The 26,175-nt window shown below is 35.7% G+C and overlaps 1 protein-coding gene across 1 annotated transcript; it reads left to right on the top strand.

Annotated features, from left to right (window-relative positions):
- Window positions 1-1,014: 1,014 nt before the first annotated feature.
- On the top strand, window positions 1,015-26,175 carry gtpbp3 (GTP binding protein 3, mitochondrial; the record flags this gene model as incomplete). The annotated part of the gene is made up of 11 exons (XM_083887427.1): window positions 1,015-1,073; window positions 1,793-2,067; window positions 2,573-2,659; window positions 4,171-4,253; window positions 4,775-4,894; window positions 7,935-8,007; window positions 9,015-9,158; window positions 10,649-10,814; window positions 13,662-13,792; window positions 14,775-14,949; window positions 25,549-26,175. The coding sequence occupies 11 exons, from the start codon at window positions 1,015-1,017 to the stop codon at window positions 25,778-25,780; spliced, it is 1,545 nt and encodes a 514-aa protein (XP_083743553.1). The 3' UTR covers window positions 25,781-26,175.

Genomic DNA, 26,175 nt, shown 5'->3' with positions numbered 1-26,175 from the left:
GCCGAGCAACCACGGGTTGCCAGTTATACATCAGAAAACAAAACCTAAAAGACCTCTGTATTTTGAATTTGAATGTAGTAACCGTTTTTGGCCACATTCTTACATAAGTTTCAGGTGCACATTGTCTCATTTGTTTCGCTTTATACATTATTTTAAACTAAAAGAATATTTGCACAACACTTTTAATAATTTTCTTGAGAGAGTTTTACAACAAGAACACAAATACACATTTGTTTGTAGTGGTCAAACTTAATTCTTAAGGTTGCCTCACTGTCCTCAGTTCAATATTAAAATCTAACCGTTACGCCCACACGCCAATAGGGGGAACCACACACTTAGGTTTGTTTTACAAATATAACAATAACTTATTTTCATCAAACCAGGATGTAAGCAAATACAAAGTAAACAAATAAAAATAAATTGACTTGAAGAAAATAAATAATAAAAGTGTGTTTATCAACTGCGGTCAAACTATCTGACACTCGTCTCTCCGTGGTCAAGCTATCTGACGCTGAATTTGAATGCCCTCCGTACAGATGTTTAGTTAACAATATATCAAAGTGATTAAATAAAAGTCAATATAGTCTGAGTTTGTTGTCTAAATGAGTATAGATTTATATATCGAGTCAATGTTTTTGTCTCCTTCAGTTGCTACACGGACCACATTTATCCACGTACCGTAGGCGTGACTTAGTCGAGATTGACAGGTTAAAAACCAATAGAAACATAGAAAGAGTGGCGGTTATGGAAAATGTTTACCAATCACAATGAGCAGAGGGAGTAACGACTAGATGCATGAAAGTGAGGTTAGACTCTCCACACTGGATGCGAAAACTTATCACATAATTATTAATTGTCGACATTCACGAGATAACATTACGTCGAAAATGTACACTTACAGTGGCTGACGGTTGACATCATGATTTTGTCAAGGACGGAACATATTTTTGTACCGTCGTTCGTCTCTAACAAATGAGCCATGAGTGAAATATTTAGTATCACTGTCCTTTAATTATGTTTTCATTTGTCTGTCGTGGAATAATGAGAGCTGCCGTCCACACGCATAGGATCAGGTTGGTCAGCTTATATCAATTTCAACTATTATTTACTGGCCTCTTTACTTTTTTCCGTGTATTTATATTTTCAAATGGACTAAAGTATGAAGATTCCTCCATTAACTTTAAATCACCTGGTATCATATTTCATGTATTTTACTCTCCTGTATTTCTTATTTCATACATAACTGTTTTTTATAAGTGCATTTTTTATTATTCATATTCAGGTGTGTACTTTTCAGCTGTCCTTTTACAATATCACACTCAACAGATTTGTATTTATACAATATAATGTGTATGATGCTAATTTTGACCTATGTCCAATATGCCGATATATCCAGAGTGCATGGGCCAATAACGGATACCGATATGCACGTCTTTCCTTTTGTCGAACTGTAGATATAATTTAGTCTCTTCTGTAGTAAAATTACCATAATATTTTTCATACTTATTTCACAGCAGATATATATAACATTTACATTTAAATAAACAAGCATTACAATAATAATAATTGTAGGGGGCACTAGCATAGAAGTCAAGGCAGCTTTTTCAGCCTACTGTTTTAGTCATTAGTCATATCGGCAGATCTTGGCTTGTTTACTGATATCGGATAATTCATTTTAAGGCCAATGTCTGCCAATATAATACAATGCATCCATAAGAACAAATATATAAAAAGAGAGTACTAGCACTGTATATGTTTGACTAGTTACAGTGTATCATTCTCTTATCCCCAGCAGAGGAACTCTGCCCTGCAGACTCCTGTCCTCCTGGGATGGCGTTCCAGCTGGACTGGCTGATGCTGATACCGTCTTTGCCTTGTCATCGGGTCATGGCAGGTGTGGTGTTGCGGTGGTGCGAGTCAGTGGTCCAGCCTCGGCTACAGCACTGAGGCGTATGGCCGGGCTCACACACAGCAGCCTGCCTCCTCCACGCAAAGCTTTGTTAAGAAGCATCACAGACGCCAAAGGCAAAGAAGTGTTGGACCGTGGACTTGTTCTCTGGTTTCCTGGTCAGTTTTCTTTCTTACAGTGTATACACACACAATTGTGATCTCATGACATACCCATTATATACAGGACATCCCAAATCAGAGCTTTTAGAAGACTCTTTGCTCATGACTTTGCTTGACTATGTATTTACTAAGATCATGAGGATAAAGCGGTAGATAATGGATGGATGGATGTTTGTTTCTTGATATCTTGTGAGCAGAATGTTGCAAATTTCACAATTTAACTATAGTATGGTACTCTGAGAGCCATCAATCAATCAGACTTTATTATATAGCATGTCTCATAAAAAGCCATGCAACTCAAAATGCTTCTCAAGATAAAAACAGAGCCTCCTTACCACCACCCACCTGCCAATCACTCATCATTCCACCCCTACTCCATGTAAATCAGATAAAACAAAAGAATCAGAGACCAGTACAAATATGACACATTTTGTTTTGTTTCCTGTCACTTGGCACCTAACACATTTTTTTGTTGTTTTCTCTCTTGTGTTCATGTCATCAGCTCCTCACAGTTTCACAGGAGAGGACAGTGTGGAGTTCCACATCCATGGTGGTACTGCTGTCATTACTGCTGTTCTTCAGGCTCTAGGTAACATCCAGATGACGATTGTAGGCTGATAATTAAGTACATCCACTGACTTTACAGGGTTTTTATTGTATAATTGTTTTCATAAACTTGATTTCTTAAAGCATACATACAGGTTTTAAACATAGAATATGGTCCAGTTCAGCAACTGTGCATCACTGTGACTTAAAAAAGAAAACGAGAAAAGAGAAAACCAACTGCAGTTCCTGCAGTTCTCCCTCTGATCCACCAGGGGGCAGTATTACATAATCAGAAATGTTAACAGAGCTTGTCACCAGTTAATATACATTTCTGTTCTAGAATAATTAAAGGTCACATAGAGTGGTCCTGTTGCACATAAATGTTAGTTATGGAGGTCTACTTACATATATTAACTTGTTTTTATGGTCAAAAACCTCCTAGTTGCTGTGAACTAGCCGATAGAAATCCTCTTTTCTGTCAGTGTTTTTCTGCTGCGAGATTTCAGAGTGAACTTTCACCCCCAGAAGACAGAGTCTTGTGATTGGCCAGTACTATCCAGCACATCCGTTCTCAGAAGCGCAGCGCCCCCCTCTGGAACGGCGGATGCACTGCTCCTCATTATCAAAACATTGTTTTAACAGTGTTTAAAAATAGCTTCGTCACGACTCCCCGCCGCAGTCCCTTTTATGACTTTAAACCGGAGTCAGACCCAGAGTCAGAAGACACTGTCGCTCGTGAAACACCTCCACAACGGACGTTATTCTTCTTCTGCGGTTCAATGTACGTAACCGGATGTGCCCGGACTACCGCCCGGAGCAGGACGATCGGTTGTTCAGGAGAACCGCTGCTTACGTAACTTTTACGGGATTTTCAGTGATCTCGTTGAGCCCCGAGATTACAATAAAACACAACGTTCTCAGCAATGGCTGAACTGTTTGTTTTGAACCGTCAGGGCTAAACAAGGTAATGACGCAGATACACACCAAAAAAACAGCGATAATAGGAACTTCCGGTCTAGTTCCGCTTTAAATAAGAAAAAGGGGGAAAGAAAATACAGCAACATGCTGGTGACAGTTTTTGTACCTGAAAGGTTTTGTCAGTAATATTTAGATGATAATTACATAATTATTTTGGCTGCTGTGAATGGACCATGACCCCATTTGCTAAATGATTTTGCTCACCATTGTCTCTCGCTGATGTGACTTGAAAAAGTGTTGAGAAGACAATGAAAAATGTCACCTCTTTAACCTGCACACAGTTGTGCCTGTTTTTCATACCACGTGAACCCCAAGTGACATGTTGAACCCACGTTTTCCTCCTTCCTGTGTGTGTGTGTGTGTGTGTGTGTGTGTGTGTGTGTGTGTGTGTGTGTGTGTGTGTGTGTGTGTGTGTGTGTGTGTGTGTGTGTGTGTGTGTGTGTGTGTGTGTGTGTGTGTTTGTGTGTTTGTGTGCGCACTTCGTGTGTGTTCGTGCGCACTTCGTGTGTATGATGCAAGCTCTCCTTGTACCTTGCACATTTTTGCATGTTTGTATGCTGTGTTTGTGCTTCTCAGGAAGCGTGCCTGGCATGAGGCCTGCTGAAGCTGGAGAGTTCACGCGAAGGGCCTTTCAAGCAGGAAAACTGGGTCTCACAGAGGTAGAAGAACATTAAACACACACACACCCTCTTTTTGCAAAAACGTGTGAATACAGCTTTGGGACTCATTGAGTGTATTCTTTACTATACTGGATATTGTGTATATAAAATACTATATTTTATTATCATTCAGGGAAATATTAGCAGTAAAGAGTCAAGTAACTTATCAAAAGATAAATATTGCAAATGTGTCTTTTTATTATGAGCAGTACTGTAATTTAGTCACAATAATTATCCCAGTATGAGTTTCTTTTAGAGCTTCTTCAACCATCACTCAGGAATACAAATCTGTATTCAATCATGTGATATTTTTTGTGATAATGTCCTGTAAATAATACCGAAATAAAATTTCTTTCTTATATATTATACAGTATACATACTGTATATTGCACACATAATCAATGGGAAAAAAGGGGCAATTACAATAAATAGATGTACTGTAAGCATTCACAGTATTTCACCATAAAAATGCACCATTTGTAGTTCGTTTTAAATATTAAGTTGTATCATGATTTGTGAAGGTGGAAGGACTCGGGGACCTGATCCACGCCGAGACAGAAGCCCAGAGGAGACAGGCCCTCAGGCAGATGTCAGGAGATCTGGGGCGCCTCTATCAGAACTGGAGCCGCAAACTAAAACGGGTACGTTGACCAGTCATTCATACATGCAGCGCTGACAGAGTGACACAGGTTTTCAAACATGCAAACAAGAGGTGTTTACATCTGCACTGGAGCTCACTTTATTCATCTAATCTGTTCTTTTGTTGTTATAATAACAATAAAAACAACGACATTTGAACTTGAACTTTGACCTATAATCATGCTCAATTTGCGTTAGTCTTCAGTGTGATTAGATGTTCGTCGATTTTGTATTTTTTTTATACCACCAAAGCTACAAACTGACAGGTGGACCCAGGCTCCAACAGAAAATCCTTTTTTTAAAAAAAACAATGCTCTGTTCTGCTATGAATTAGCCTGGGTTGTGGCATCCTGACAAGATCCTGACAAGCTGCCACGATCCTGAATCCTGAATCTCTCCCTGGAGAAACATTGTCCATGATCATATCGAGTGTTTCTCCGACAACAATATTGGAAACAACCCGCAGGTACTATGGCTGTAGGTCACATCTCAGTGGTTTCACTCCCACACAATGCTTTCCGTTTTTTTTGTACTTCTGCAGCTGCTTTTTTGCCACACTGATGATGGATTAACCTCTGGGAACCTGAGGCTTCCTGTTTTCCATGGTGTTGTAGCACGTGCAGCGTGTGCATTTTCTGCTCATTACTGAGGATCAAAAATATCGATGTACTGTAGATACTTGTTTTGCATCACTTTCAGCTCTGGGAAAACAAAAGTCAAAGTTTAGTTCATGAACATTCAATCATCAATTTCAACTTGTTGGTGTTTATCATTTTGAAGATGTTTGGAACCTACCATTTATTTTGGTAAAGTGATTCAATAATTAGTTTTAGTCTCTGAGTTCTCTGATTTCAGAATGAATGTTCTCCTCTTAACAGTAAACTGAATATCTTTGGTTAGTGGCCACCTTTACTTTATGTTTGGAATATCACACCATGAGACTGAAGAACAGCTTCAATACTAAAGCTGTCAAACACATGCACGCACACACACGCAACTATTAGGTTTTGTGTGTACTAAGTTTACGTTATACTTATACATTGTAACTGTACAATGTTAATGTGAACCAAGTGTTTTAATCCTTTATAGTGTTCTATTTTTTAACATTTATTTTACCAACCAGTTTGGTGCAGTCATGCCGAAGGGGCCCAGTACCTCTTCTGTGATTTTTGCACTCTTCAAAAACTCTTGTTAACCTATCCAAATTCAATCCAATCCAAATAATTGATGAAGAAAATCAATAGTTGCAGCCCTAAGACCATTGCTATCACTATGTGATTATGTCACTCTGTAAAGGAACAGTTTGAGAATGTTAGATGTTCCGTCAGGTTGTTTACTCTGAGTCACTGCTGTCGAGCTGTTAATTTGGACTTTCCTGAGGAAAGCCGCTAGTAAGTGTTCAGAGTGGCAGCTCTATTTTTGACTTTTAAAGAACAAGACGTACTTAAAGGCATTGTCTGCATTGTAACATGCTGCTATTCACTCAAATAACAACCATATAAAGTATTTTCCACTCTTCTGAGTATCTTTCGTCCTTAATCTGAAAACAGGTTCTGTGAAGTAAAACTATCAGACTGAGGGAGCATTTGTTTGTACAGAGGCGGCTGCGGCCAAAAAGGGTTTATCTCATCAAATAGCTCAACGATCAGGTTTTCCTATCAGTATAATTCACTTGCAAAAGTTTTAGTGGGCTCTTCTTTTTGTTTTCAGTCATATCCCAACCTGCTTGCTGCCATATCTCACTTTACTAGAGCAGAGTTGTTGTTGCCCTCTTCTGTCTTTACTGTGGGAGAGGGGCAATGTATCTGAGCGACATAAGATCTAAACAGTGCTTCATTTTACTTTATGGGATTTGTTGGATTTGTTTGTACAGTTTTCACTTCATGGATATAAGTGGTAAGCTGTAAAGACTTTACTTTTATCCTCTTACATTAATTCAAAAGAAGTCCAACTGAACTAAAGGTTGTGTCTCACATTGTGGTGGCATTTGTGATTTTATGTCTATCCTGTTTACATCCAATCCTGACAGAGGCTGCATTTTCCTTTTTGCATCTCGTACAGAGCAGCGGGTCACTAACCGCACATGACCACTTCACCTCAGTGGATTTGAGCCAAATCTTCCTCCACTGCGTGCGGTTTTAGAAAATGTGGACAAGTGATTTTGCAACACTTTGGCACCCGATCAGACCAAACCGGGCCTGGTCTTCTCCCATGAGAAACTGGTTAGCTGCTTGTCAGCAGCTTTCTTCAGGCAGTTCCTAGAAGCAATTTGCACAGGCCTTTATTTTGTATCCAGAGTTCTGGAAATCCATTTAATCAGAGGTATACCATCTGTATGATGCTTTGGGTCAAACGCTTATCTGACACTCAAACAATGCTGTTTTTGTCACAGTTGGCTTCCCACTTTTGTGGAAGGATTAAAGTATGGACATCTGACGCTTCCTGTTTTTGTGCAGCTATACTACTATTGTGTTTATGTTCAGCTGTGTCAATCACGATAGTGATCAGTGGTGTGGTTCACACTCTATGTTCTTGATTTAGTCTGTCTCAAAAATATGCATGTAAAAGAACAATTTAATCTAATATCAGTGTATAAAAGGTATCTAAAGTGAATAAATTTATGGGTGAGCGCTTAAGAAATCCTTAAATATACATTTTTAATCCTATTGATGGAGAAGTTAACAGACAACAGTGACAGTTTAAGGCATAATGATGGACCAGACAACACAAAATCAATCATAAGCAAATAAGCATGGAAATCTTACTGGAATTGATTTTAAGTCTGTCTGTATATTTTTCTGCTGTAAGATATAATTGTTTTTCTCATTTTTATTATAAGCAACTGTTTTTTATTCTTTACATTGCATATTGACTGTATTACTTGTTGATATGTTTTGTACAATTGTTTCCAGTTCATTGCATCCACATTTTCTGTGTTTTTAGCTCTTTCAAATTAACGTAATTGTATTTATATTCTTTATATATAAATAGATATATTCGAATTGAATTGAATCTCTAATCTCTATTTTTCATGTCTCACAGTGTCTCGCTCATGTTGAGGCCTTCATCGACTTCAGTGAGGATGAGCTAATTGAGGATGGGGTTTTAAACCAAGGTACGTATGTGTGGTGAACTTTGTCCTGTGTGCTGCAGAAAAATAACAGGACAGTGATCTCTGGGGCTTTAGAGGGGAGGTGTGCGGGTCTCAAGGTTCTGTCGCTGTCTAAAGAGAGAGGAGCCTGAATTCTTTCCTGTTTGGATCTTCTAACGCTCTCGTGTGAGGTTGCTGCACAGCGGGGAGAAGCCATAGACATCGGACTGCTCAAAAGGCAATTTCCTTAAGGATGTGTGGATAGAAGACCAGGGGGACGGTAAAAGCATTCGTCTTACCTTCAAAGACAACCTGCCATGCCACTCACAGAAATAGTGCTGCCAGCACCACCATCTACAGCCCAAATGTTGTCTCACTTGCCACTTTTGTCATTCTCACAGTCCCTATAAGGTTGTGTCTGTGTGTGCGTGTGTGTCTGTGCACATGAGGGATGTCCCCCCTGAGCCTGTCGCCTAGCGTCTGGCACTGGCAGAGCTCTTCAGAGAGCCTCAGATGTTGTGAAGTTTCGACACAATAAACCCTGGGAACTCCTATTTGTTTTGGTGACAGGAAATGTTGGCGCTTGCCTCTGAGCAAATAATAATAGACTGGTGCCCAAAAATAGAAAATCTGGCATAATTTCACTTCCATTATCACTGACAAAGAAACAGCAGTGACATGATTTCTGTTATATATACATTTTAAAGGTTTCATCTCAAGTCATTCCACATATGTTGTATTTAATGTACTGCAGGACCATTGACAGGTAAAATTTATTTTCTGTCAGAAAAATGATGAATTGCTGACGCACTGTATTGTTAAACACGTTTTTCCGCTTCAGTCAAAGGGGAAAGAGACACGTCCATGACCCATTTTTTGTCTAGACGCAGAGTGTCAGGAGCAGGGCGACAGGTCTTTTTCCCTCAAAGGACAGAAATTCCCTTTTCAAGGACATGAAAGTGAGATTAAACACGACCCACTCGTCATGTCCTGTTCCCTCTCTGTCTTTGTCTCCCTCTCACCACCGGCAGTGGACACATCGGTTTGCAATTTGCAAGCAGAGATGGAGCGGCACCTCAAGGACGAGAGGAAGGGCGAGCGGCTTCGCAGTGGCGTTCAGGTGGTCATCGCAGGAGCTACGAATGCGGGAAAAAGTAGTCTGCTCAACACACTTTGTAAGAGGACCTAAGAAATATCACACACACATACACATTTCTTATTGCATCAACCATGGTTAAGAAAAGAAAGAATGGCTGCAGAGGGAACAATATTGAAGGGGGGTCAATTTTAAACAAAGAGACACACACTGACCTTGAAATAAATCAGTTTTAAATCAAGTACTGTCAGTGTCCTATACTAAATGTCCTCCAGCGTTTCCTCTTATTAAGTTACCAGATTGAGTTTGTTCAATTGTAGATGATCATATTTCCATTTTTTTTTTTTACCACATTTCTACCATAGAATGGAAAATACCAGTTATCCTGCTTTTGACCGTGTTACTATTGGACTATACTTACTAATGGAAGATAAATATTTTCATGTAGAGACAGAAAGGGTAAAAACGTGTATAATTTTAAAGAATGACCACAGAAACAGCTACCTGTGAACAGTTGAAACTCCTCCTTAATTCAAATATTTTAAGTTTTCCTCACACAGATTCTACCGATTCTCGAGGCTGATTCTTGCCATGCACCAGATGCTATTGGAATCACAGTTTAGAAAATTGTAAAGAACATAATGAAAAGTCATTACTGTGTATCATACTGGCACATATATACAGTAGATCTAAGCAAACACTGCATGTGTTTTATGTAATCTGTGTTTGCCTTTTCCTCTCTGATTATAAATCACTCTCTAGGGTCATTTGGTATCAGCCTAATGAATCCCATGTTGTTTATGGCACGGAGTTCTGTTTGTTTATGAAATTGTATCCTGAAATCATTAAGAAGGCCATTACATAAACTATCCAGAGTGGAGACTCAGTTGTGGGTCCTCACGGCTTCCTATCAGAATAATAGGTGTATTTATCAAATTTAAGATAAAGCCCCGTTATCTGTTCCTGTTCTGATAAGTCTTCAGTCTGGCCAGACAGTTTTCAAGTAATAATGAGAGTTACTTGGCATAAGAGTCATTGAAACGGCCCTGTGTATAGAATAAGGAAAAGCATGAGAAGAAAAATCTCCTGTAGTGTTTGGACAGTGTGGAACTTAAGTACTGTATCAACTTTATTTATATCCACTCTGAACAATAGAGCTTTCAATATTAGAAAGGTAAGAGTGTCAGGGATGTTATGTCATTTAGTTTGAGCAGAGAAATAATTTCTTATTCATAAAATGCTGAACAAAATATATAATTTGAAGCAATTTTATAAATCATCATTACAACTCTAGAGCAAATGGTAATCTCAGTTTGTATTTCCATGGCAAAAATGCCCTGAAGACACTGACTATTTACTTGGGTTCTAATGTTTGTTTGTTCAGGGAAATCACTTAGTTAAATTACTTAGCTGTTCAGGTGTTGTCTTCACTAGGAACATGTCTTAACCACAGATTTGCTGGGGAAGTCATCAAGTTTGAGTTTGACAAACACATTGGGGATTTTTGGCCTTTTTGTGATTTGCTGAAAAATGCTGAACGTCACCTCCTTTGTGCTTTTTTAAATACAGGCCAGAGACCTGCTGCCATTGTGTCTCCCATGGCTGGGACCACCAGGGACATAGTGGAGACGGCACTGGACATCGGCGGCTTCCCCGTCCTGCTGAGTGACACAGCGGGCCTCAGAGACAGCCCAGACGTGGTCGAAAGAGAGGGAGTCCGCCGAGCTCGGGAAAGGTAGGGAGGAAATTTTAATTCCGTTTTATAACTTTGCTTATCAGTACAAAACAATAACATACGCAGTCCTGCGTAGCTGCGTTAGCCACTGTTTGCATGAGTAACAGGACAAATTAGGCTTGGGACCAGTGCGTTATGTCACTGGAAACAAAGAAAGGAAGAAATAAGTCAGCGGTATTCCCTCCAACATGCAGTCATATTTTTGTGATGTCTATGTAACCTCCAGAGTTTATTCTTATTACTGAGCCACGTTTATAAATACATGGGACAAACACACTCAGGAGGTTGTGTAACGATATTTTTTTCCACCATTAAGAGGTTCTTCATGTGTAATATAGAGCCTGGACATACACAACCATTTACTAACAGCCACTTCCACTGTTTACACCAGGGAAGAATAGCAGCGGTGGTAGCGGTCGTCATCACCACTTCATCATATACAAACAGGCAGACTCACTGACTCATACCAGCATCAACCCCGATACACACACTTGTCCATGTGCACTGAGATGTTTCTGGAGACCATAAGGAAACGTAATTACGCCTACAGCTCACGCCATACATTGATTAATAACTGATTTATGACTGAACGTTTCCTGTCTTTGTAAGAACTGTTCATAAATACCACAGCTACGGCAGTAACATGGCTATCCATTATTTACAGTACATTTTACTGATCACTTTAAATTGACAGAGATCAAGCAGAATATCTCAGAACAACTTTAATGATATATTAGAAATAAAAAAAATACAGTGCTTAACAAATGTATTAGACGAATAAATAACAATAACAGTTTTTGAAAGATTTCTATAATATATGTTTTTTTGTTTTTTTTATGACAGGTGGTCTAATAAATTGGTGAAACACTGTATATATCCAGCAGTGCTTTTCACAACCATCAGAGTAGACATTATGCCAGACATGCAGTATTCCAGTATCTTCACTTGAATAAACTCACTCTGGTAAACTTTACATTATATATGAGTCCAGAGGTGTGTAGACATTACAATAAAAGTGTGTAATATAAAATATAAACAAGAGATTCAAGCTAGTAAAAGATCTTTTGAGATCTTTGAGGATCTGGTAAAAACGCTCTACCTCTCCCTAGCCGACAAAGAGATGAGTTGCCTAACATACACTGTATGTTGTCTTGTAAATACAGTACAGAGTAAAAGTCTTAGATTCTGGCAGTCCTTGTTGATTACACAGGGAAACTCTTTCAGTTTCGTTTTCAGAGAAGAGGACTGGTTAGAGATTTATCAACAGAATCACAGGTAAAGTTGAAAAATTTCGGCCGAGGTCTTAAGCTCTTTTCACCACTCAGGATGGTCAGAGAAGAGCCTCGTTTGTTCGCTGGAGCATACGTAAAAGCACATCTTCATCAGGTGTTATCTCATCTTCACGCATCACGTGTGCATGGGCAGGGCCACATGTGTGCAGCTGGTTGCACTCCTGTCCGAGGGAGTGAGGGTGTTGTTCTGGGAAATTTGCGTGGGGGTATAGGTGCTCAGTCGAGTAGCAGGATGTGTGTGTGTGCATGCGTGCGTGTGTGTCACAGTAAAAAGAGAGCGACATATGAGGAAACAAGCGTATGTGCCATAAATAAATTATCAATAATGTGAATATATGCAGAACACGTCTAGAAATGATAGGATTATACAATCAGCTCTCAATCAGTTTAACTCAATGTATTGCTCAAGCTTGTCTCTAGTAAAGCTGGTCTATTAGAGCTTTTTCCCAGGGTCAATTAGGGTTCCACTCCAGGTTTAAGAGAGCCAGGCCCATGCCATTGTTCAAGTGTAAGTGTAGGTCACACTAAATACTTGACACTTTAACATGAAAACATTTATTATTTTAAAAATGCAAACAAGTTGTTTTCCAACATCTAACAAGTAATTCAGAAATAATGACTCTATATGGTGACATAAAAGTGTTGCTAAAACTACAAAACTAATGGTGAACTGACTCTGCAAGTATGTGTCTGTGGCTTTAAACTGTACATATTCCTGCCAGAATGACGTTGTTTTGGATTTGACGTGATTTGGGGGCCACATGGTGAAGTGGTTAGCACTCTTGCATTTGCAGCACGAAGACCCAGGTTTGCAACCTGGTCGGAACAAAGACCTTTCTACACGGAGTTTGCATGTTCTCACAGTGTGTGTGGGTTTTCTCCTGGTTCTCTGGTTTCCTCTCACAGTCCAAAAACATACCGATTTGAAGATTAGGTAAATTGGACACTCTAAATTGACGATAGGTGTGATTGTGAAAGTGCATGGTTGTTTGTCTCCATGTGGCCCTGTGATGGTGAATATTTGCCAAAGTACTTGGCAGGTTCATCAGCTGGAAATAAGATCTTAAATGACTGCTTTCCAACTAGTTTCAAGTGGAACAATGACTCCCTCCAGTTGTATTCATGGATAATTGATTGTAATCATTCACTTGTAAATCGGTGACTTTATCGAAATCGTTTGAGTCATAACAGAATCAGAGGAAAAATGATAGAATAAAAAATGTTGTTTGTTTGTTTAAGTGTATAGGAAGGGTGGACAGCATGTCAGGGAATTTTTTTTGTGCCAAGAGCAGGCCAGAGGCTTGTGACCGGGGTCACTACAGGAAGGACATGGTAAGTACAAGCATCCGCTGCTGCTGCTGAAAGCTCACAGAGAGATAGAGGTGCAGCACCGTAGAGTATTCAGCATGAATGATATAAACATCACTGTTCATACTGTTTGTGGAACATAGACTGCAGTTCTTATTTATTCTTCTGCAGTACAATTCAACAAAACACAGTTGTTCCAAATCCTTAAAACATTCATCTATCTGTGTGTGGGTTTTTTTTGTGTCAGGGTGGAGCAGGCAGATCTGACTCTTGTAGTTGTGGACTGTGCTCACCTTCCCACTGATGCTAAGCAGGCTGTAGACATCCTTCAGACACACCTGAGGAGTGTGCTGTCCTCCCAGGAGCAGCCTGAGACAGGTATCATGTCCAGCCAACTTCTGTGTCTCTTTCACCTGCACTGTTTTCAGTCCTCAGTTTTGTGTTATGACCTGAAATTCAACCACTCAGTTTTTGGCTCTAAAATGTAATTTATCCTGTCATCGGTCATCTACTGGAATCTGTTACATCATTGTCACATCATTAAAATGTTGGGTGGTGGAGTATTTCACAATAGTAAATGTTCTGAATAGAAATTGCACTGTTCAAGTAGTAGTAGTAGTAGTACAGTATTATTAGAAGAAGTAGTAGTAGAAGTAGTATGGTAGTAGTAGTAGAAGTACTACTAGTAGTAGTGGAAGAAGTGGTAGTAGTAGTTATGTATAGAAACTGCAGTGTTCAAGTAGTAGTAGTAGTACAGTAGTAGAAGTAGTATGGTGGTAGTAGTAGAAGTAGTACGGTAGTAGCAGTAGTAGTACGGTAGTAGTAGTATGGTAGTAGTAGTAGTAGCAGTAGAAGTAGTATGGTAGTAGCAGTAGTAGAAGTTGTATGGTAGTAGTAGTAGTAGTAAAAGTAGTAGTAGTAGTAGAAGAAGTAGTAGTAGCAGGTCTGTATAGAAATTGCAGTGTTCAAGTAGAAGTAGTACAGTAGTAGTAGATGTAGTACAGTAGTAGTAGAAATAGTACGGTAGTAGTAGTAGTAGAAGTAGTATGGAAGTAGTAGTAGTAGTAGTAGAAGTAGTAGAAGAAGTAGTATGGAAGTTGTAGTAGTAGTAGAAGAAGTAGTATGGAAGTAGTAGTAGAAGTAGTAGAAGAAGTAGTATGGAAGTTGTAGTAGTAGTAGAAAAAGTAGTAGTAGAGCTCCACAAAACACATGATTTAAATATGCAACATAATTACCTGATAACAAAGTACATGAGCTTCTCTAGTAAAATATAACAAGTAAGTGAGTGAGTAAGTAATACTTGAGTCATTGGTGTAAAAAAGATTAAAAAAAACTTTATTGATGTTTGTGTTTTCTTCAGACAGGTGCCTGCTGGTGTTGAATAAAAGTGATCTACTGCCTGAGTGTGAAAGACAGAAGCTGGACAGGGAGATGAGACAGGTTTCTGGACTTCCTCCTGTCTGTCTGATCTCATGTCACACTAATGAAGGACTGCAGGACTTTCTGGCCATGCTGCACAGCAGTGTCAAAACTCTGTAAGCAGAAATAATCATTATTTATCATGCTACATGTTTTCATTTGAAAGTTCCCATCAGGAGGACTGATTTCCTCCACAGCATTTAAACTACAGTTAGGACTATTAAATATTTGGACATCGACACAGTTCTCTTTATTTTGGCTCTATACACCACTACAATGTATTTGAAATGAAACGACCAAGATGTGCTTTAACTGCACACTTTCAGCTTTAATTTGAGGGCATTTACATCCAAATCAAGTGAACGGTGTAGGAATTACAACACTTTCTATATGTGCCTCCCACTTTTTAGGGGACCAAAAGTAATTGGACAATTGACTGAAAAGCTATTTCGTGGACAATTGTGGGCTATTCCCTCATTATTTCATCTTCAATGACACAGGTCATACTATATTATGTTGTCCAAATTTCGACCAAAAAAAGTCATACTATAGTATGTGGTCCAAAATTTGAGAAAAAAGTGTCATCCAAAATGTACAAAAAAGTCATAGTATAGTATGTCGTCCAAAATTTGACCAAAAATTCATACTATAGTACCTTGACCCAAATTTGAAAAAAAGTCATACTATAGTATGTAGTCCAAAAATTTGACATAAAAAAGTCCAAAATTTTACAAAAAGTTCATACTGTTGTATGTGGTCCATAATTTGACAAAGAAACTCATACTATAGTATGTTGTCCAAAACTTGACCAAAAAGTCCTACTATAGTATGTCATCCAAAATTTGACAAAAAAGTCATACTATTGTGTCGTCCTTAGTTTGACCAAAAAGTCATAGTATAGTATGTCGTCCAAAATTTGACAAAAAAGTCATTCTATTGTATGTGGTCCAAAATTTGACCCAAAAAAGTCATACTATTGTATGTGGTCCAAAATTTGACAAAAAAGTCATACTATAGTATGTCGTCCATAATTTGACAAAAAACTCGTACTATAGTATGTCGTCCAAAATTTGAAAAAAAAGTCATAGTATAGTATGTCGTCCAAAATTTGACAAAAAGTTCATACTATTGTATGTGGTCCAAAATTTGAGCATGAACTCATAGAATAGTATGTCGTCCAAAATTTGACAAAAAAGTCATACTATCGTATGTGGTCCAAAATTTTACAAAAAACTCATACTATAGTATGTTGTCCAAAATTTGTACAAAAAACTCATACTATTGTTGTATGTGGTCGGAAATTTGACAAAATGTTCATACTATTGTATGTGGTCCAACTTCTGACAAAAAACTCATAGTATAGTATGTCGTTCAAAATTTGACAAAAAAGTCATACTATAGTAAGTCATCCAAAATTTGACAAAAAAGTCATAGTATAGTATGTCGTCCAAAATTTGACAAAAAAGTCATAGTATTGTATGTCGTCCAAAATTTGACAAAAAAGTCATACTATTGTATGTCGTCCAAAAATTGACAAAAAGTTCATACTATTGTATGTGGTCCAAAATTTGATGATAAACTCATAGTATAGTATGTCGTCCAAAATTTGACAAAAAAGTCATACAAAAGTATGTCGTCCAAAATTTGACAAAAAAGTAATCGTATAGTATGTCGTCCAAAATTTGACAAAAAAGTCATACAAAAGTATGTCGTCCAAAATTTGACAAAAAAGTAATCGTATAGTATGTCGTCCAAAATTTGACAAAAAGTCATAGTATAGTATGTCTTTCAAAATTTGACAAAGAAGTCATTCTATAGTATGTGGTCCATAATTCGGCAAAAAAGTCATACTATTGTATGTCGTCCATAATTTGACCAAAAAAAGTCATACTATTGTATGTGGTCCAAAATTTGACAAAAAGTTCATACTATTGTATGTCGTCCAAAATTTGACAAAAACTCATAGTAAAGTTTGTTGTCCAAAATTGAACAAAAAACTCATACTAGAGTGTGTTGTCCAAAATTTGACAAAATATTCATACTATTGTATGTGGTCCAAATTTTGACAAAAAAGTCATAGTATAGTATGTCGTCCAAAATTTGACAAAAAAGTCATACTATTGTATGTCGTCCAAAAATTGACAAAAAGTTCATACTATTGTATGTGGTCCAAAATTTGATGATAAACTCATAGTATAGTATGTCGTCCAAAATTTGACAAAAAAGTCATACAAAAGTATGTTGTCCAAAATTTGACAAAAAAGTAATCGTATAGTATGTCGTCCAAAATTTGACAAAAAAGTCATACAAAAGTATGTCGTCCAAAATTTGACAAAAAAGTCATACAAAAGTATGTCGTCCAAAATTTGACAAAAAGTAATCGTATAGTATGTCGTCCAAAATTTGACAAAAAGTCATTGTATAGTATGTCTTTCAAAATTTGACAAAGAAGTCATACTATAGTATGTGGTCCATAATTCGGCAAAAAAGTCATACTATTGTATGTCGTCCATAATTTGACCAAAAAAAGTCATACTATTGTATGTGGTCCAAAATTTGATAAAAAGTTCATACTATTGTATGTCGTCCAAAATTTGACAAAAACTCATAGTAAAGTTTGTTGTCCAAAATTGAACAAAAAACTCATACTAGAGTGTGTTCAAAATTTGACAAAATATTCATACTATTGTATGTCGTTCAAAATTTGACAAAAAAGTCATAGCCAGAAATGTTTCTGCGGGCCGCCATTGGCCCCCGGGCCGCACTTTGAGAACCAATGTCGTCCAAAATCTGAAAATGTTTTTGAAACACAGTTTTTTGGTCCAAAACTTGACAAAAACGTCATACTATACTATGTAGTACGTCATACTATACTATGTCGTCCAAAATGTGACCATTGTTTGAAAAAAAAAATTTGGTCCAAAATTTGACAAAAACAACATACTATACTATGCCGTCCAAAATCTGACCATTTTTTTGAAAAATAGTTTTTTGGTCCAAAACTTGACAAAAACGACATACTATAATGTCGTCCAAAATCTGACAATTTTTTTAAAAATCATGTTTTTGGTCCAAAACTTGACAAAAAGTCACACTATGCTATGTAGTACGTTGTACTATACTATGTCTCCAAAATGGGACAATTTTTTTGAAAATCATGTTTTTCGTCCAAAACTTGACAAAAACGTCATACTATACTATGTTGTCCAAAATCTGACATTTTTTTGAAAAACATTTTTTTGGTCCAAAACATGACAAAAACGTCATACTATTCTATGTAGTACATAATACTATACTATGTCGTCCAAAATTTGACAATTTTCTGAAAAAAAAAATTTGGTCCAAAATTTGACCAAAACGACATATTATACTATGCCGTCCAAAATCTGAAATTTTTTTGAAAAACAGTTTTTTGGTCCAAAACATGACAAAAACGTCATACTAGTCTATGTAGTACATCATACTATACTATGTCGTCCAAAATTTGACAATTTTTTGAAAAAAAAAATTTGGTCCAAAATTTGACCAAAACGACATACTATACTATGCCGTCCAAAATCTGACCATTTTTTTGAAAAACTGTTTTTTGGTCCAAAACTTGACAAAAACGACATACTATACAATGTCGTCCAAAATCTGAATTTTTTTTTGAAAATCATGTTTTTGGTCCAAAACTTGACAAAAAGTCATACTATGCTATGAAGTACGTCATACTATACTATGTCTCCAAAATGGGACCATTTTATGAAAAAAAAATGTGGTCCAAAATTTGACAAAAACGACATACTATACTATGTCGTCCAAAATCTGAAAATGTTTTTGAAAATCATGTTTTTGGTCCAAAACTTGACAAAAACGTCATACTATTCTATGTAGTACATCATACTATACTATGTCGTCCAAAATTTGACAATTTTTTGAATTTTTTTTTTTGACAAAAACGACATACTATACTATGCCGTCCAAAATCTGACCATTTTTTTGAAAAACTTTTTTTTGGTCCAAAACTTGACAAAAACGACATACTATACAATGTCGTCCAAAATCTGACAATTTTTTTGAAAAAATCATGTTTTTGGTCCAAAACTTGACAAAAAGTCATACTATGCTATGTAGTACTTCATACTCTACTATGTCTCCAAAATGGGATCATTTTTTGAAAAAAAAATGTGGTCCAAAATTTGACAAAAACGACATACTATACTATGTCGTCCAAAATCTGAAAATGTTTTTGAAAATCATGTTTTTGGTCCAAAACTTGACAAAAACATCAGACTATTCTATGTAGTACATCATACTATACTATGTCGTCCAAAATTTGACAATTTTTTGAAAAAAAAAATTTGGTCCAAAATTTGACAAAAACTACATACACTATGTTGTCCAAAATCTGACATTTTTTTGAAAAACAGTTTTTTGGTCCGAAACTTGACAAAAACGTCATACTATTCTATGTCGTCCAAAATCTGACAATTTTTTTGAAAAAATCATGTTTTTGGTCCAAACCTTGACAAAAAGTCATACTATGCTATGTAGTACTTCATACTATACTATGTCTCCAAAATGGGACCATTTTTTGAAAAAAAAATGTGGTCCAAAATTTGACAAAAACGACATACTATACTATGTCGTCCAAAATCTGAAAATGTTTTTGAAAATCATGTTTTTGGTCCAAAACTTGACAAAAACATCAGACTATTCTATGTAGTACATCATACTATACTATGTCGTCCAAAATTTGACAATTTTTTGAAAAAAAAAATTTGGTCCAAAATTTGACAAAAACTACATACACTATGTTGTCCAAAATCTGACATTTTTTTGAAAAACAGTTTTTTGGTCCGAAACTTGACAAAAACGTCATACTATTCTATGTCGTCCAAAATCTGACAATTTTTTTGAAAAAATCATGTTTTTGGTCCAAAACTTGACAAAAAGTCATACTATGCTATGTAGTACTTCATACTATACTATGTCTCCAAAATGGGACCATTTTTTGAAAAATAAATGTGGTCCAAAATTTGACAAAAACGACATACTATACTATGTCGTCCAAAATCTGAAAATGTTTTTGAAAATCATGTTTTTGGTCCAAAACTTGACAAAAAGTCATACTATGCTATGTAGTACTTCATACTCTACTATGTCTCCAAAATGGGATCATTTTTTGAAAAAAAAATGTGGTCCAAAATTTGACAAAAACGACATACTATACTATGTCGTCCAAAATCTGAAAATGTTTTTGAAAATCATGTTTTTGGTCCAAAACTTGACAAAAACATCAGACTATTCTATGTAGTACATCATACTATACTATGTCGTCCAAAATTTGACAATTTTTTGAAAAAAAAAATTTGGTCCAAAATTTGACAAAAACTACATACACTATGTTGTCCAAAATCTGACATTTTTTTGAAAAACAGTTTTTTGGTCCGAAACTTGACAAAAACGTCATACTATTCTATGTCGTCCAAAATCTGACAATTTTTTTGAAAAAATCATGTTTTTGGTCCAAAACTTGACAAAAAGTCATACTATGCTATGAAGTACGTCATACTATACTATGTCTCCAAAATGGGACCATTTTATGAAAAAAAAATGTGGTCCAAAATTTGACAAAAACAACATACTATACTATGCCGTCCAAAATCTGACCATTTTTTTGAAAAATAGTTTTTTGGTCCAAAACTTGACAAAAACGACATACTATAATGTCGTCCAAAATCTGACAATTTTTTTAAAAATCATGTTTTTGGTCCAAAACTTGACAAAAAGTCACACTATGCTATGTAGTACGTTGTACTATACTATGTCTCCAAAATGGGACAATTTTTTTGAAAATCATGTTTTTCGTCCAAAACTTGACAAAAACGTCATACTATACTATGTTGTCCAAAATCTGACATTTTTTGAAAAACATTTTTTTGGTCCAAAACATGACAAAAACGTCATACTATTCTATGTAGTACATAATACTATACTATGTCGTCCAAAATTTGACAATTTTCTGAAAAAAAAAATTTGGTCCAAAATTTGACCAAAACGACATATTATACTATGCCGTCCAAAATCTGAAATTTTTTTGAAAAACAGTTTTTTGGTCCAAAACATGACAAAAACGTCATACTAGTCTATGTAGTACATCATACTATACTATGTCGTCCAAAATTTGACAATTTTTTGAAAAAAAAAATTTGGTCCAAAATTTGACCAAAACGACATACTATACTATGCCGTCCAAAATCTGACCATTTTTTTGAAAAACTGTTTTTTGGTCCAAAACTTGACAAAAACGACATACTATACAATGTCGTCCAAAATCTGAATTTTTTTTTGAAAATCATGTTTTTGGTCCAAAACTTGACAAAAAGTCATACTATGCTATGAAGTACGTCATACTATACTATGTCTCCAAAATGGGACCATTTTATGAAAAAAAAATGTGGTCCAAAATTTGACAAAAACGACATACTATACTATGTCGTCCAAAATCTGAAAATGTTTTTGAAAATCATGTTTTTGGTCCAAAACTTGACAAAAACGTCATACTATTCTATGTAGTACATCATACTATACTATGTCGTCCAAAATTTGACAATTTTTTGAATTTTTTTTTTTGACAAAAACGACATACTATACTATGCCGTCCAAAATCTGACCATTTTTTTGAAAAACTTTTTTTTGGTCCAAAACTTGACAAAAACGACATACTATACAATGTCGTCCAAAATCTGACAATTTTTTTGAAAAAATCATGTTTTTGGTCCAAAACTTGACAAAAAGTCATACTATGCTATGTAGTACTTCATACTCTACTATGTCTCCAAAATGGGATCATTTTTTGAAAAAAAAATGTGGTCCAAAATTTGACAAAAACGACATACTATACTATGTCGTCCAAAATCTGAAAATGTTTTTGAAAATCATGTTTTTGGTCCAAAACTTGACAAAAACATCAGACTATTCTATGTAGTACATCATACTATACTATGTCGTCCAAAATTTGACAATTTTTTGAAAAAAAAAATTTGGTCCAAAATTTGACAAAAACTACATACACTATGTTGTCCAAAATCTGACATTTTTTTGAAAAACAGTTTTTTGGTCCGAAACTTGACAAAAACGTCATACTATTCTATGTCGTCCAAAATCTGACAATTTTTTTGAAAAAATCATGTTTTTGGTCCAAACCTTGACAAAAAGTCATACTATGCTATGTAGTACTTCATACTATACTATGTCTCCAAAATGGGACCATTTTTTGAAAAAAAAATGTGGTCCAAAATTTGACAAAAACGACATACTATACTATGTCGTCCAAAATCTGAAAATGTTTTTGAAAATCATGTTTTTGGTCCAAAACTTGACAAAAACATCAGACTATTCTATGTAGTACATCATACTATACTATGTCGTCCAAAATTTGACAATTTTTTGAAAAAAAAAATTTGGTCCAAAATTTGACAAAAACTACATACACTATGTTGTCCAAAATCTGACATTTTTTTGAAAAACAGTTTTTTGGTCCGAAACTTGACAAAAACGTCATACTATTCTATGTCGTCCAAAATCTGACAATTTTTTTGAAAAAATCATGTTTTTGGTCCAAAACTTGACAAAAAGTCATACTATGCTATGTAGTACTTCATACTATACTATGTCTCCAAAATGGGACCATTTTTTGAAAAATAAATGTGGTCCAAAATTTGACAAAAACGACATACTATACTATGTCGTCCAAAATCTGAAAATGTTTTTGAAAATCATGTTTTTGGTCCAAAACTTGACAAAAAGTCATACTATGCTATGTAGTACTTCATACTCTACTATGTCTCCAAAATGGGATCATTTTTTGAAAAAAAAATGTGGTCCAAAATTTGACAAAAACGACATACTATACTATGTCGTCCAAAATCTGAAAATGTTTTTGAAAATCATGTTTTTGGTCCAAAACTTGACAAAAACATCAGACTATTCTATGTAGTACATCATACTATACTATGTCGTCCAAAATTTGACAATTTTTTGAAAAAAAAAATTTGGTCCAAAATTTGACAAAAACTACATACACTATGTTGTCCAAAATCTGACATTTTTTTGAAAAACAGTTTTTTGGTCCGAAACTTGACAAAAACGTCATACTATTCTATGTCGTCCAAAATCTGACAATTTTTTTGAAAAAATCATGTTTTTGGTCCAAAACTTGACAAAAAGTCATACTATGCTATGAAGTACGTCATACTATACTATGTCTCCAAAATGGGACCATTTTATGAAAAAAAAATGTGGTCCAAAATTTGACAAAAAGGACATACTATACTATGTCGTCCAAAATCTGAAAATGTTTTTGAAAATCATGTTTTTGGTCCAAAACTTGACAAAAACGTCATACTATTCTATGTAGTACATCATACTATACTATGTCGTCCAAAATTTGACAATTTTTTGAATTTTTTTTTTTGACAAAAACGACATACTATACTATGCCGTCCAAAATCTGACAATTTTTTTGAAAAATAAATGTGGTCCAAAATTTGACAAAAACGACATACTATACTATGTCGTCCAAAATCTGAAAATGTTTTTGAAAATCATGTTTTTGGTCCAAAACTTGACAAAAACATCAGACTATTCTATGTAGTACATCATACTATACTATGTCGTCCAAAATTTGACAATTTTTTGAAAAAAAAAATTTGGTCCAAAATTTGACAAAAACGACATACTACATACTATGTTATCCAAAATCTGACATTTTTTTGAAAAACAGTTTTTTGGTCCGAAACTTGACAAAAACGTCATACTATTCTATGTCGTCCAAAATCTGACAATTTTTTTGAAAAAATCATGTTTTTGGTCCAAAACTTGACAAAAAGTCATACTATGCTATGTAGTACTTCATACTCTACTATGTCTCCAAAATGGGATCATTTTTTGGAAAAAAAATGTGGTCCAAAATTTGACAAAAACGACATACTATACTATGTCGTCCAAAATCTGAAAATGTTTTTGAAAATCATGTTTTTGGTCCAAAACTTGACAAAAACATCAGACTATTCTATGTAGTACATCATACTATACTATGTCGTCCAAAATTTGACAATTTTTTGAAAAAAAAAATTTGGTCCAAAATTTGACAAAATGACATACTATACTATGTTGTCCAAAATCTGACATTTTTTTGAAAAACAGTTTTTTGGTCCGAAACTTGACAAAAACGTCATACTATTCTATGTAGTACATCATACTATACTATGTCGTCCAAAATTTGACAATTTTTTGAAAAAAAAAATTTGGTCCAAAATTTGACAAAAACGACATACTATACTATGTCGTCCAAAATCTGACAATTTTTTGGAAACACATTTTTTTGGTCCAAAACTTGACAAAAACGTCATACTATACTATGCAGTACTTTATACTATACTATGTCGTCCAAAATCAGGCCATTTTTTGAAAAAAAAATTTGGTCCAAAACTTGACAAAAACGTCATACCATACTATGTAGTACATCATACTATACTATGTCGTCCAAAATCTGACCATTTAAAAAAAAAAAAGAATTTTGGTCCAAAATTTGACAAAAACGTCATACTATACTATGTTGTCCAAAATCTGACATTTTTTTGAAAAACATTTTTTTGGTCCAAAACATGACAAAAACGTCATACTATTCTATGTAGTACATAATACTATACTATGTCGTCCAAAATTTGACAATTTTCTGAAAAAAAAAATTTGGTCCAAAATTTGACCAAAACGACATATTATACTATGCCGTCCAAAATCTGAAATTTTTTTGAAAAACAGTTTTTTGGTCCAAAACATGACAAAAACGTCATACTAGTCTATGTAGTACATCATACTAAACTATGTCGTCCAAAATTTGACAATTTTTTGAAAAAAAAAATTTGGTCCAAAATTTGACAAAAACGACATACTATATACTATGTTGTCCAAAATCTGACATTTTTTTGAAAAACATTTTTTTGGTCCAAAACTTGACAAAAACGTCATACTATTCTATGTAGTACATCATACTATACTATGTTGTCCAAAATTTGACAATTTTTTGAAAAAAAAATTTGGTCCAAAATTTGACAAAAACGACATACTATACTATGTAGTACATCATACTATACTATGTCGTCCAAAATCTGACCATTTAAAAAAAAAAAGAATTTTGGTCCAAAATTTGACAAAAACTACATACTATACTATGTTGTCCAAAATCTGACAATTTTTTTGAAAAAAAATGTGCACCCATCCCTGGGTGGAGACGGAGGAGGGTGCTGCTAGATCTGGAGCGAATGCCCGTTGAATATCCAACCTGAAACTAATTTCACTGCGGTGTATAGCTGCTTTTTGAAATATAAATAAATAAAGGCAAATAAGACCATAGGTCTGAAGTTAAATAGAAATGAAACGGACATCACATTGCGTATAACGTAACGTTTTTTGAATGCCGGATTTCCACCACTTGCAGTGCGTCTGCGGTCCGACTGTGCTGCATGACACCTGTCGTACACAATTAAACGTAAATGACGCGTTAACATATAATTTCCTACCAATTCAATGTTAAGCTTTACATTAGTGCTGCAAATGGAAAGACTGTGTAGAAGGTGCTGGTGTTTTTGGTTTGGAAAAAGAAAGCACAAAGTCAGAAGAGGAGTTTTATTGCTCTGGTTCATTTTGTTCTCTCACTTCCTCTGTAGGTGTGGCGACCCTCTGTCTGGAGCCCCCACCCTGACCCAGGCCCGCCACAGGGCCCACCTGCAGCAGTGCGTGGCTGCTCTGGCTCAGTACAAACAGCACCGTGACACTGACCTTGCTCTAGCAGCAGAGGGTGTCCGGTTGGCTCTCACTAGCCTGGGCCGGATCACTGGAAGAGTTGGGGCAGAGGAGATCTTAGATATAATCTTCAAAGACTTCTGCATTGGGAAGTAGTCAGATGAGCGAGAGTGTAAACACGAATAACATGTAATAAATGATGGGTTTGTTTGGAGAGCAGGGCTGTGGTGTTCTCATGACGTCCCAGAGCATCGATAAAGAAAACTGGACAAAAGGGCACAGCCTCGGTGCGGTGCCAGGCTTCGAGAGTGAAGAGAATGATATTTGTGTTCGTGGCTGTGGAATGACCTCTGCTCCCAAGACACAAACATGTTTGTTTATCTGTTGATGCTTTTTTAAAACTGAGACTGAAATAGTTTTGGTGTGATGACAGGTGCCTCAGAGGCCCCATCTGCTGGACAAGTGTTTGGCAAGATTTAAGTCATGATATAAAAATAAGATTTGAAACCTTTTGATAGGCGATTACTGGGCTCTTGGGCCACGGCACAAAA

This window comes from Microchirus variegatus (assembly GCF_963457635.1).
Source record: "Microchirus variegatus genome assembly, chromosome: 4".
Lineage (NCBI taxonomy): Eukaryota > Metazoa > Chordata > Actinopteri > Pleuronectiformes > Soleidae > Microchirus > Microchirus variegatus.
The sequence above is the reverse complement of the archived record's forward strand: the minus strand, read 5'-3'. Positions and strand labels throughout refer to the sequence as shown.